Source organism: Grammomys surdaster, unplaced genomic scaffold (genome assembly GCF_004785775.1).
Source record: "Grammomys surdaster isolate TR1022 unplaced genomic scaffold, NIH_TR_1.0 211, whole genome shotgun sequence".
In the NCBI taxonomy this organism is placed as follows: Eukaryota; Metazoa; Chordata; class Mammalia; order Rodentia; family Muridae; genus Grammomys; species Grammomys surdaster.
In genome coordinates, this window is record NW_021604656.1 from 5,846,516 (window position 1) to 5,860,063 (window position 13,548).

Consider the following 13,548-nt stretch of genomic DNA (forward strand, 5'->3'; position numbering starts at 1 on the left):
TGTGTGTGTATGTGTGTGTAAGGAAGAGAGAAGATGCAGGGAGACCACTTAGATGCTAATACCATGCAGGCATGATGTCACTGTGGCCCTAATTATCTTAACTGAAGCATTCATATTAAACAAACTATTTCATCTATAATTGTACTTACAGACCTCCTCCCCAAGAATGATGTATTGTGTGACATAATGGAAGGAATTTGCAATAGATCAATTCCTCATTAAAAGTCTAAATCTATGAGAATATGTAACCAAAATAATATGATTGAAATGAACATTTGGTATTTAGCTTAGTTATTAGAGCCAGCTAGAAGTTTTCAGGGGAGACTTCTAAGATCATTTTGATTTATGGGGTAAAAATGACAATTAGAAAATAGGGTTTTTTTTTGTTTTGTTTTTTTGTGTGTTGTGGTTAGTTGCCCCTGGTTTACATCTGCTCTCAGGGATGATGAAGACTTTGTGTTCCTGCTGTAAATGCCCTCAGATTCTTTTCTACTTGCTGACTTTCAAATCGGAAAGTAATCGTGATCCAGCTCTGCCTACCTCAACAAACACAGCACCCGATGGGTAGAGCTGTGCACACTAAAATCCTGTGGCACAGGAAGTTTGGTAACCAAAGAGCAAGTGTTGCAAAGAGTTCTCCCTGCACACATTTGTTTGTGTAGAGCAGACAGGTAAAAAAGTTTAACAGCCTGCCAGTAAGACAGGTCAACAGGATTTTCAGTGACTGCGTGTCTCCCTTTTCTTTTTGACAAGTTGGGCAGAGTTCGGGGATGCAGTGATAACTCAGGCCATTGAGATGGGAACATCCCAGAGACCAGCTATAGCATTCAGTGATTTCTTCCATGACCCGAAACTCTCAGGCAAGGTCCCACTGCTTCTCTCCGACTGCAGGATGCACTGGGAGTCACCTCTTTGCTTCATCTATGAGACTGGGGAGCCAGAGCCAGTGGCAGGGTTTCCCTGGACAACAAGCTACTTTTTCTATGACCCAAAGGGACACAGTCGGTAGTAGAGAGATTGGAGATGTTGAGTCTGTACTCTAGGGCCAGCCTTGAATGGCATCTAGATTCCACTAGATGTGTTTGTATTGTAGGTAGTTGGTAATTACCGATATTGGAGGAGCACCGAGGCCTCTGGCTTCCCGGTGCACACTTTATTCTTCTGCTTAGCATGAAGTACACATGTAGGATGTGTACTATTTCCAGAGAGGCCCCACCTTCTGTGAGTTCATGCTCAGAAATTGAGAATCTCTTGAGAGCGTTAGAAAATACTGATGTGCGTCCCTTGAGGCTAGCTGAGCCTGAAACTGGGTAGGGATCTGCCCTTGTCACAAAGCTCCCAGGTGGCTCTGTCAGGGAAGAGATGTATGAAGTCACTGGGATAACTACAGTTCCTATCCTGGAGGCTTAGAATCCAGGGCTTTGTGTAGCTTAGAGTCCGAAAACTAGCCCTGCATTTTTCAGCAAGGAGGGCTTTGTCCTCATTGTCCTCAGAAGGATATTGGAAGCAGTCAGATGCACTTTTGTGTGCACAGTTGAGGGGAGGTGACACTGGGTGGAGGTCAGGGCTGCCACTCTGGACAGTTCTCACAGCAAAAAATGATCTGCCCAAAATATTACAAACAGTGGGACTGAACCGAGGGGCACTTATGTAGCCTGAGGGTGGTTCTGCGCATAATATCAGCATGCCAAGTAGCTTCCTCTGGCTAATCTATTATGTATATATACCATTTTAAATTAGATTATGTGTGCTAATAAACATTGAATGCTATTTCTTAGGTTATATGTTCTCATATATGGACAGGAAAATTGAGGTCTCAAGATGAAATTACATGTTTAAAGTCATATATCTTGTAACCCAGGGCTCTGAGACTTCAACACAGAGAGGCAGGCTTCTGCCAGGTACTTTCCTATTGCTTTCCCTAGGAAGTCTTCCAGGCAGATCATGATTCATACACATTTATTCTTATTATTCTTTCTTTCATTAATATTTTCTGCTTGGGAAAACCCACACTTTCTTGAGTAAAAGACAGCACTTCTAAGCCAGGTGATGAATAGATGCTGGTTATTTTTTGTGCCAGGCTAGAGCCCCGGAAGTGAGGAGCAGCATCCCGAAGGGGTTGGTGATGGATGCTTTGGTATCAGCATGGTCTGGCAGCGAGAGTCTTCATGCAGCACAGCCTGGGGTAGCACCTGACGCCTGAGCAGCCAGGCAGCCTGCACTCAGCTTACCTCTGAGCGTCTGCTAGTACAGCGTGCTGCAGGGAAGCTCGGTGGGGGAGTGTCTGCTCGAGCCTGCGCATGTCTGACTGGCCCCTCAGATGTCCTTTGGAAAGGCCTGATATCCCCAGGTCCCCTTTGTTCACTGGCCTTGCCTGTGCATTGTGCAGACAGAGGAAATGAAATAGGACCCAACAGAGGTCACTGGCCCTCTCCCCAGCGTCCTGTCCATGAAGGATACATAAGGGAGACAATGCCAGCTGGTTCTGATGGCTGCTAGGCCTCACGCTTCTTTTCCTTTCCTTTTTGGTGAGGCTCTAGAAGATTAGAATGGCCTATAATGTACATGAGAGGTCCCCCGGCTAGTAAGTGAAGGGCTATGTCTCTATCCATATGCCTAGTGATCAGGAGATGTGCTGCCATGCTCCTAGCTAAATGCAGTGCTGCCGCCCAGCAGGCTCTAGTCCCTCCTAGTAGCTCTCTTAGTGGAAAAGCAGATCCATTTGCACCATGTCTGTAAAACAAGCACATGGTGTTCACTGGGGCCACATTTAGGTGGGATAATGCAGGTGGACAATATGTCCCCACTCCCATACCTATCGACAGTCTTCCTCATAGCCAAATGCTCTCTCACTGAGCTCTTCTCCCCAAAGCTCTCCTGGCTCAAAGCCTTCTACTGTGTTGAGTCCTGTGGGCACATTTTATACGTGCCTCTTCTCCTGGCACGTAAGAGAATGGTGGCAGCCCCAGGAAACAGAGTTACAGCAGCTGGGCTGGTGTGTGTGACCATTACTGTAGATTGTCAAACTGACAGAGTATAGCGTCATCTGGGAAACAAGCCTCTGGGGACATCTGACAGGGAGTTGCTAGGTTGGGCTAATTGAGGTGGGGGCACCCACCCCTAACTGTGTGCTGTAACCATTCCATTGATTGGGGTCTCAGACTACACCACCAGCGTTCATCCCTCTGCTTCCTGACTGTGGATACCGAGTGACCATCTGCCTCACAGCCTGCTTCTTTGACTTCCTGTAATGGGCTGAGCACTCAAACCATGAGCTAAAGATAAACTCTTCCTTCCTTAAGCTGCTTTTGTTTGGTATCTTGTCCCAGGATAAGGAGAGTGACTAACAGGGAAAACTGGTACTCGGAATGGGGATCTTGTGGGATTGAAGATGCTCATGAGGTCTGCAGGTCTGTGAGCCAGTTTATCGGGATGAATTGCGGTGTGTGTGTGTAACTTAGTTAGAAAAGCCCTAAAAACCTATAAGCAGAGCTCAGGGGACCTCCTTGTGGGCGCTGAGGACTGATGGTCAGTGGAGGCCCGACTCATGTGCTTTCAGAGGGTAACATGGCACTCTGTCAGGAACGGGGATGAAAATATTTATTTTTATTCTGGCAAAGAACTTGTCTGTCTTCTGCCTGTGATCTGATAGCTCAAATGGGGTGCAATTCAGAATTACAGGGTGCATTGTTTGGCAGGAGAAATGCCAAGCCATGAGTCTGGTTGTAGCTAGGCTGGGTCTGCTGCTTCTCACCAAGTCTACTCAAGTTCCCGGTGAGAGAGCAAGAGCAGGAAATGGAAGACCTGTCAAATGTGTGAACTGGAAGAGAAAGGAGAAAGTTCAGATAAGACAGTGGCTTGATTTTTGAAGGTATTAGAATCCTTAAGAGAAACCTCCTGCTGGGAGGGACAGTAGGCAAGGTGTCCTGAGGGTAAGACTGGAGGCTGCATTTGAAAGAGGTCCTAGTTCATCAGAGAGGAGAAAATGCCACTGAAGAACTTCCTACTGAGAAACAAGACTGTGCCCGGAAAAGGTTTGCCTAGAGTCTCCACACAAAGGCCGGTGCAGGTGTGGTCCAAGGGAGCCAGATCACTTCCTGAGCTGACAGAATGTGTCAGCATCATGCAGGTGGTATCTGGTTTTACAGGCATAAAAGATGCAAGAATAGTGGGTCACAGAGGCTAATGCAGGGGTTCCCGAAGGGTGGTGGGCCAGGCATCTGCAGGAAACTGTGAAACTGAAGCCCAGTTTGCAGTAGAGACTCTGGATTTTAGAGATGCCAGGATCTCAGAACATCTGCCAAGGACTGCTGCGTGTACAGAGTGGGGGCTGGCTCCAGCTGTAGTAGTGGCCTGTAGTTGTATAGTGTGAGTGGGGTGGTATGTGGTGTGGGATGGTGTGTTGTGGGGTGTAGGGTGGGGTGAGGTGGGGTGGTGTGGGGTAGTGTGTGGTGTGGGGTGGGGTGGGGTGTGGGGCGGTATGGTCTGGTATTATATCGTATCGTATAGTATTGTATAATATCGTATAGTGGCATAGTCTTAGTCCAGGCTCCTGTAGGAGGATTGCAGGGCAGGTGACTCAAGCCCTTGGAGCCTAGATGATTCCATCATGAGTCCTAGGTACCCAACATGGAGCATCAGGACTTGGTTTTTGCCCTGCTGGATGTCGGTCTTGCTTTTGTCTGACCTTTCCTTGCTGTGTCCTGTTTCTCAGTTTAGGGAGGAGAATCTTTCCTTTGTACCTCTGTTTAGCAGAACAATGTTACTGCTTTTTGATATGATTGACACTGGCAGTTAAGAGAATGCTGGAGTCTGAGAACACACTCTTCATGTATGCTTTTGAACATGGTGAGACTGCTGAGGACTGTGCATGAGAGGCTGCTACTTCTGGAGTCACAAGCCATCCCCTCCATCTGGTTCTCCAAGTTGTTGGGAGCAAGAATGTGACCTGCTCTCACTGGTTCTGTAACAGACCAAGCTGTGTCTGTAGAGCTCAGAGCTGGTGATCGAAGACTTATGAACTAATCACCATCACTGTAGATACTGTGTGCTGTCTGGAAAGAGACGCGCACGCGCTTCTTCGACAGAAGTGATAGATTTAGCAAAAGTAATCATTTCTCTCTCCACTCCAGATCTGCCACGCCCTCCTTTCTGTGTATTTCTCCCCATGTAGGAGGCCTTTGCTTGATTATGTCCAAGATGCTGTCCCCATTCCATGGGTACAGTTAAAACTTCTGTGATGCAAAACAGGACAGTCTGGGTCTCCTTGCCCTACTTCCTTTGACTACTACAGGACCAAACCCTAGAGAGTTCTCTTGCTGTATCTAGGAGAGTTATCTGGTCCTCCCTCAGGTAGATGGGAGGAAGGATGATGAAGAGACAGTCAAGCAAAAGGGAAGGCGGACATCACCCTCAAGTCCAAAGATGAAGAAGTAGTGAGGAAGAGGAGGAAGAGGAATGAGATGCATTCCCCCTTTGATAAGTTGCCTATGTCACCAGGCAGTCACCACATGCCATATGCTGGGTTTGCTTTATGGATGAAGCATGGGCTCAGCTGAGCTGAAATTGAGATCTAAGGTCGTTAGGCCTTTCCTGAGGGTAAGCCTAGAAACGCCCCAGGTTTACTTAGAATCAGTAGATTGTGCATGAGGCTTTTTAGGCCTTTGAGAAGGATATAGGAGATGGAGATAGACAGCAAGCTGCCTCACTCAGCTGGCTTACAGCCCGAGAAGATGATGAAGCATTTTGAGCAGCTACAAGCCAAAGCTGGGGGTGGTTTTAAGTGGCTGTAGGGTACAGGCACTGTCACTTTAGAGCTTTGGGGAGAGGTGGCTGGGGATAGAGTCTTACCTCTGAATTCTCAGGAGGTGCACTTGCTCTCTCAGGTGGTAGCAGGTAGGGTCTCCAGTGAGCCCTTAGCACTTGTCCCTTGCCTTGCCTGTAAGCCACTGTAACGAGCAATTGACACTACTGCCTTCTCTCCACAGTTGATGAGGGCTGGCCACATTCAAGGTACAAACATTTTATCCCCCTTGAATCTTGTCAGAGCCTGTCAGGCTTGCCTTATTATCCTACCTTTAGTAGCAAGAGATGTTAAGTCTGAGTGTCTGTTCAAGTGAGTCCATAAGTCCATGGTTAGACCCTCAGTTGACCTCACTGGGCTCACTCCCAGCCATGTCTCCAACATTGTCACTCAAGGGTTGCCGTCAGCTGCATTACTGAGTCTGAGTTACCCAGTTTTGTTTGTGAGCCAGGGTCTTATTATGTAGCTCTGGTTGTCCTGGAACTCACTCAGTAGACCAGGGTGGCTTCAGACTCATTGAGATCCTCCTGCCTCTGCTTCTCAAGTTCTAGGATTAAAGATGGACCCCACCACACCTGGCTTTCGTTACCTTCCTAAAGCAGAAGTCATGGAGGATAGTCACAACTTATAAGACAGTTGACCACTCCAAGAGGAATTTCATACTAGATGGTGTCCTTACCCTGGGGTTACTTTTTAACATTCTTGGGGGAGATCACATAAGGCAATTTGGAGAATGTCTTAGAGGATGGTAGGACATTGAGTGTCTTAAAATAGGTAGTCACCACAGAGACAGCAGTGGCGCCTTGTTTTTGACATACAGAGGACAGCATAGTCACCAGAATATTGCCTCCCTTGTCATCTGGAAATTTGCAAAACTTTTTATAAAGAAAAAGCTCATTCATCCACTTTTGCAGATGGAGTATGAAGTCGTGCTGGTGACTTAACTGAGACCACAAGGCCACATAGTCTATGGTTCAGGCTGGAAGTCTGTGTCCTGACACCAGCCCAGGATTGGCCTCTTTACTAAGGGCTCCTATGTCTTCATCTGTGGAGGTCGACAGTGGGCTGGATGTTAGGATAAGTCCTAGAAAGAGGCAAGTGTTGAGACGAGAGGCAGCATCCTGCCTGTGAGCAGGCCCAGGGCGGCACACACCGCTCACGTGCAAGTAGACAAAGAAGTCATGGAGGACAGTCACAACTTCTAAGACAGTTGACCACTCTAAGAGGAACTTTATACTAGACCGTGTCCTTACCATGGGACAGACAGAGAGACTGAACTTGTGTTTCAGACTGATACGTGGACAATGTAAAGAGCTCCTCCATGGTTCTATAAGGTGTGCTGTATTTTCCATGACAGCAGTGACACGCACTAAGGGCTCTATGGTGTCTTGGAGCAAAGGCATCTGTCTGATTATGCTGAACTCAAGGTATCCAAGTCTATCATACCTGATTAGATGCTTGCGAAAATGCCAAGAATAACTAGTCTCATTGGACGTCTGCATGAATGGGCTGATCTGATAGCACTTAGGCAGAACCTTAGGCTGTAGAATCTGTCATCTACCATCTGTCTATGTGTCTATCATCTATCTATCTATGGATCTATCTATGTGTTTGTCTATGTATCTATATATCTGTCATCTATTATCTGTATCTACGTATGTATTTATCTTATATATCTATATATGTATGTATCTATCATCTATCTATTACTGATTTATCTTATCTATGTATCATCTATCTATCTATCTATCTATCTATCAATTGATCAATGTATCTCAGATACAAAAGACAGCATATTTGTACATGGTTCATGGTAGTTGTTACTTGCAAGTCAGATGTCCAGGCAGGAGTGTGTTTGTGAGGATATGCTAAGATTCCTGAGGTCAGACTGCAAGTACATTCTATGATTCATAAGCCTTCCTAATATTAGACATTTTCATTAGTAATTCACAATAGAACAGATGTCAGGAAAAGCTACAGGGCTGCCTGCCTTTGCATGATGGCATTCATGGTCAGAGAGAATTTGCACATTGGAGGGCTTTGACATGAGCCAAGGTTAGCATCCCACACAAGTCATTTCTCATCTTCCCACCTGTGGAGGCAGTGACGCTTGACATTCACTATAGATATTTCCTGAGACCTTTATGACTCCCTTAATTGGAAAATTCCACCAGGGCAAATCATTTCTCTCACGAAAGCCTTTTATTCTGACCTCGGCCATTGTGACCACGGATTTTCTACCTCATTCATTATCAGATCATTTGTCTGTAGCTGGCAATGGAGGGACATGGTGGCTATGAGGAAATGGCCAGACGCCCACTCACTGAGTGACTCTACTTTCAATGGCAGTTTTGTTAGAGGAATTGAATTTACATTTTAGCGGGAACATGGACAATGTCTACAGGGTAGGCACTGTTGTGATTGCTCGTAATAGTCAGATTCTGGGACTCTAAACCGCAGACCCCACCAGCGTCTCCTGTTTCCTGGATGTTTCAGGTCTCGTTATTGTGCCCTGTGAGGGGCAGGAAGCTACTCTAGCTGGTGAAGACAGGGGTGCTCAGAAGCTTGAAGGCACCTCAAGGTCATCTTTACCAAGGTCACACAGGGTCTGCAGCAGGGCTTGTGTGAACTGGAGAGTGGGAAGTCTCAGCAGTTCCAGAATGAGACCCCTGTGCTTTGGTTAAAAACAAAGCAAAGCAAACCCTCTGATCAGATCTGGTGCTAGGTTAAACAATGCGTTTCCACGAGCTCAACAACAGAGATTTGAACTTGAAGCTTGACTTTGCCCAGCACCCGGCAGGCAAAACCTCTCCGGTTTTGGGGACTCAGTCTCGGGGAAATCCATTTTCCTCAGATTTATGATGATTTCTGAAGTAGGAGCACAGAAATCCTTAGGAACCATGGAAGCCCTCCCTAGACGAGTCTCAGGGGCACATGCCACTTGATGGCTGAGTTACACCCCTTGCCTGCTGCCCCTGTTTGGATAATCAAGGGACGAGAAATGTTCAGAGCCAAGACTAGGGCATTTTAATACTATTTGGTTGTTTGGAGACCGGGTCTTGCAGTGTAAGTGTGACTGGGTTGTGTGTGAGTGATGGTGGAGAGGCAGTGGCCCCTGAAGGACCTTGGTATGTACTGTCAAGAAGTTGAGCCTGCCTTTGGGCATCTACTTGAGCTTTCTATTGAGAATGTAATGAGACTTTGGAATGAACCATCTCTAAGCAAAGCCTCTGAGGTCCTCAGGTCTTGCCTGGCCCTCTCTCCAAGCTGCTTTCTGTGCAACCAGTTCCTTGGTGCAGAGAAAGCTCAGTGGATGCTACTGAGCGATCAACTACACGCTTTTCAGCAAGTCTGGCTGGCGAGCCCATGGGAGCCTGCTGGGAGTGTGTTCTGACAGCCCTTTGGAGACTGTGATTTCTGCTCTCTGGGCTCAAGGCCTGCTCATGGGCTGATTGTGATTCCTCTGTTGGGGATTAGGGGCCCAGGTAGAAAGGGGAGGTGAAATCTGAGCAGCTCTGCAAAATTGGAGGTTCCCAGTCTCGGCAGATTCTGGGTATCACAGTTACTTTGTGGGCACATGAATACACATGAGCACGAAGCTGGGCCAGCAGCCCTGCAAAGCCAGGCAAGAAGGCAGGAAAGGCAGAGAGCTTACCTTCTTGACTTCGTATTTAATGGCGAGTTTGATTCGGCTCAGACTTGGACGGTGGAGGTCGGACCAGACTTGCAAGTTCACATCGCCATTTAAAATTGCTTCCACCTCTTCTGTGTCTCGGCACAGGTCCAGCACGCCCACCACAAAATCCTTGCATTGCATAGATAACTTCCTGTAATCATTCTAACAGAATAAAAAGAAATCAGGGTGTGTCACACTGAGCCCTGCCGGTTGGCTTGCTCGGTCAGCACAGTGAACCTGGGCAGGGCCTTGGAGCCAGAGACATGTGCTGGCCCCAGAATGGAAGGCTGTCACTGTCACCTGGGCCTGTCTTCTCTAAACTAGCGTTTGCTCAGTGAATGGTTCACGGTCACCTCGGGTGTGTGCTGAAGTCATGGATTCCCACACTCCACCCTACTCACTGAGCCAGGATTCCCAGGGATAGGGCCCAGGAATCTGCCTTGTCAGTTTGTCCCTTCGTGATCTGTGAGTCTGTCCTGCTCTCCCCAGGCTCTTTCAGAATATCAGGTCCTTGTACCCAAGGCTGAGTAGATCCTAATACTGTAGAAAATGTCACTCCAGTCAGTGTCGGGGACTGCTTCACAAGGCTCTGCTGGAAAGCTATGGCTGATAGACTGCGCTGGAAAACATAATGTACACAGGTGTGCCTTTTCGTGTCCGGGAAACTGGCTTATAAATTTTAAAATGAACTGTAATTCACATCTAACATTATGCTTTTTTAAAAATCCACACACACGTTTATTTAGCAAATCGTGACTCCTGCGCTGCCTGCCTGTTGAATAAACTGTTCTGGGTCCCGACCCTCTTGCTAATATTTGCCCTTTCTTAATGAATTCCTCCTGGGTCCTCCCCTCAAGTATTTCTTTCAGAATGTCTTTGAGGGGCTTACTTCCTTTCTTAGTGACACTCCAGCTTGTCTAAGTCTTCCTAACAGATAGTTCAAAATTTTAGTCAGTACTACAAAAAAATGTTGGGAAAAAAAAGAAAAGAGTATTCCGTAGCACCTGCACACCACCTTCCCCCCAAATATTTCTCCTCAAAGCTTCCTTTCGGATCTCTTAGTTGAAATCACACACATAGCAAATGTCACTCTCAGTGTTAATCACTATCATCAACCCACAGGCTCACAACCCACAGTTGGCAGACAGGATAGCTTCACCTCCCTGAAGCCTGGATTCCTCAGTACAGAGGCAGGAGCCTGGCCGAGATGCTCAGGCATTTCCCTCAGTTAATGATTTCCAGCCCTGGTCCTGGATACCACCTCAGAATGTCACTTTGCATTACACACAGAGGTCAGCGAGTGCCTACTTGCTGGGAAAAAGAAAGGGATCAAGCAAATATTTTCAGACAAGAATGGCCATGCTCCATTTTTATTCAGAATTTAGATAGAAGAAGAAAGTTTCAGTAACTCCATGGAGACATGGCTACTGCAAAGCTTGGGCAGACTGGCGAGCTGGTCCACGGGTGTGGGAGGTTTGGGCATCTAAAACTGGGCTGACATGAATGCTGCATCCTGTCTTTCTTCATCCTAGGACTCACCCACTCACCATCCACTCATTCTCAAGGAGTTACTACACACCAGACAGTGAGGGTACCAGTGAGCGGTGTAGCGGCTGTTTCTAAACACCAAGGAAGCTGGGGAATCCACCCTCAGAGTTCCAGCCAAGAGCACCAAATGCCAAGAGGAGTGAGTGTGCAGGAAGCTACCCTTGCCCAAATCATCTAAAAGTCGTGTTCTTGGATGCTGGTTCCCAGTACCAGTGAGCCATCGTCTTATTCCCCACAGAACCCTGTAAAGGAAGGACTGTCACCATTTCCAGACAGAAGCCTTGAGACTCAGAGAGCCCCAGGGGCCGAGTGCGTGCCTCTGCTGTGTGCAGCCTTCTCTTCTCAGGTCACAGAGGACCTTGCTTCTTGTCAGAAAAGAAGCTGTCCACACTCACAGCACCACACAGACTGCCTCTCCTGCCTCTACACTCAGGAAGTCTGGGACCAGTCACCTCTGCCCCTCCCTATGCCACTTCCTCCACTCACACTAGACGGCTACTCAAGGACACTCCACTCTCCCCTCCCTCCCCTGCACCTCCAGCTCCACCGGCTCCTGCTGGCTCCTACACATGCCGTTATTTCTTTGTCTTAAAAATAAATGTCTCCTGACTCCCATTACAGCCCCAGTTTCCTGTTCTGTGTAACGGCAGAACTCTGAACAACGGTGTCCACACCCATTGTCTCTGCTGTCTTCTGGTGTGGCGGATTGTTCCATTTAGCAGTGCTCTCAGGTGTGGGCTCCACTGTGGCCTCAGACCGCAGTCACAGAGGACACGCTCATTGCTGAGTCAGCAGCTGAGTGTCATGTCTTCATCGGGGTTGCCACGCGCATCAGAGTTCACTTCTGTCTGCTTTGGAGCCGCTCTATGGTGGTACCACAGTTTGCGCACTCACTTGCTGAAGCCGTTGGGTGTTTCTAGCCTCTAGCAAATAAGAGCAAGCGGCTATAAATGTCAGTGCGCAAGTCTCTGGGTGAACTCATGGTCTCACTTGTTCCAGTAAATACCAAGGAGGGGTGGCCGAGTGTATTGCTAATGCGTGTGGCTTTGATAATTTACTTCTGGAATAAGCATACCATTTTATATGACCTGTCCTTTCGTGGAGTCTCTGTCTTCATTTCTGTAGCTTCACGTTAAATATCAAGGATTGGCATTCCGAATCTCACAGCTTTGCCATACATTTAACTATTCCTTTGGGCTTTTTGAAAGTTCTTTTTGTTTTTACATAGACTTAATAGCAAATGTACTTCTAAGAAACTATCTTGGGATTTTAAAAAAAGTGATACTGGGTTGATTCTACTGATGAATTTCTGGACCCAAAACAGACAGCAAGCTGAACCCACGCAGGAGCCTGCTCTGGTCCTGAACTTCTGGTGCTGAGCCCGTCGTTTAACAGCATCGGTTTCAGAAAGTCATTGGTTTTCCTGGTTTTAGTGAAGAATTCAAACTTGTCAGTTTTGTCAAAATGACTGACAGATAAAAATCAGGAGAGAGTGATGCTCATTACCCAGATGGGACAAAAGTGAAGGGACTTTCTCAGGTCAGTGCTATGGAGACGCCCACACAATTCAGGCTAATTAACACTCATTCCTCAATGGAGACCCTAGAAATTAAATTTCAAAGGAGTGCGGACTTCAAATCTACTCCCACATTCTTCCCTTCAGGGACCTGGTTATGGGAGGAAATATTTATCGAAGTCTTCCACTGGCGCAGAGGGAGATAGTTAGCTGGGATGAACATGCTGTATGCCCGGAGGCAACTTTTGTTTTCCACATGCCTGATTTCGTTAAGAGATGGTTGTCGTAACAGTAACAAGAAAAGTGCCTTAAACACGATACATCATCAGTCACAGCTTTCCCTTGAAGCCTTACCGTCCCTAAACAAGAAGATTGAGATTCCATTACTGAAGTCAGTGACTTGGGGTCAGGAGCCTCCTGATGGAACAACTCTGGGACACCATGAGGATCCGGCCACAGAGTGTTGAGAAGAAAGAGAGATACTGCAGCCAGTGGGGCACATGGGTCTCTAGAGTTGTATTATGAAGGAGAGAAGAGGAAAGGATACACCTGGTGAAGGGAATCGATTCTTTTCTTCTTTTCCTCCATCTCTGCCTTCATTCCTCCTTGTTGTGGTTTGAATGTTAAGTGTCCCCCATAGGCTCGTTAGTTGGAATATTTGGTCCCCAGCTGGTGACACTGTTTGGGGTGTGTGGAAGCTTTAGGAGAGAGCTCACTGGAGGAGTCAGCCTTGAGGCTTTACAGCAGACCTGAGGTCCTGTTCATGTTCTGCTTCCTGAATGTTGACTCAGCATGTACAGCCGCTTCCTGCTGTCACCAGCATGCTGTCCCTGCCCACTGCTGGGTCTTCCCAGCTGTCACCCATGGTGTCCCTCTGGAACTGTAAGCCACAATGCACCCTTCTTCTTTAAGTTGTTTTGTTAAGGTGTTTTGTCACACCAACAGCAAAGTAGCTTCTTTCCTTCCTTCCTTCCTTCCTTCCTTCCTTCCTTCCTTCCTTCCTTC

General features: G+C 47.3%; 1 protein-coding gene across 1 annotated transcript in view; it reads right to left on the reverse strand.

Annotated features, from left to right (window-relative positions):
* Trpc7 (transient receptor potential cation channel subfamily C member 7) overlaps window positions 1-13,548 on the reverse strand; it is a 123,082-nt gene that overhangs the window by 77,893 nt on the left and 31,641 nt on the right. The window contains exon 3 of the mRNA XM_028772105.1: window positions 9,459-9,641. Within this exon, the coding sequence (XP_028627938.1) occupies window positions 9,459-9,641 (183 nt within the window). The remainder of the gene's footprint in view (window positions 1-9,458; window positions 9,642-13,548) is intronic.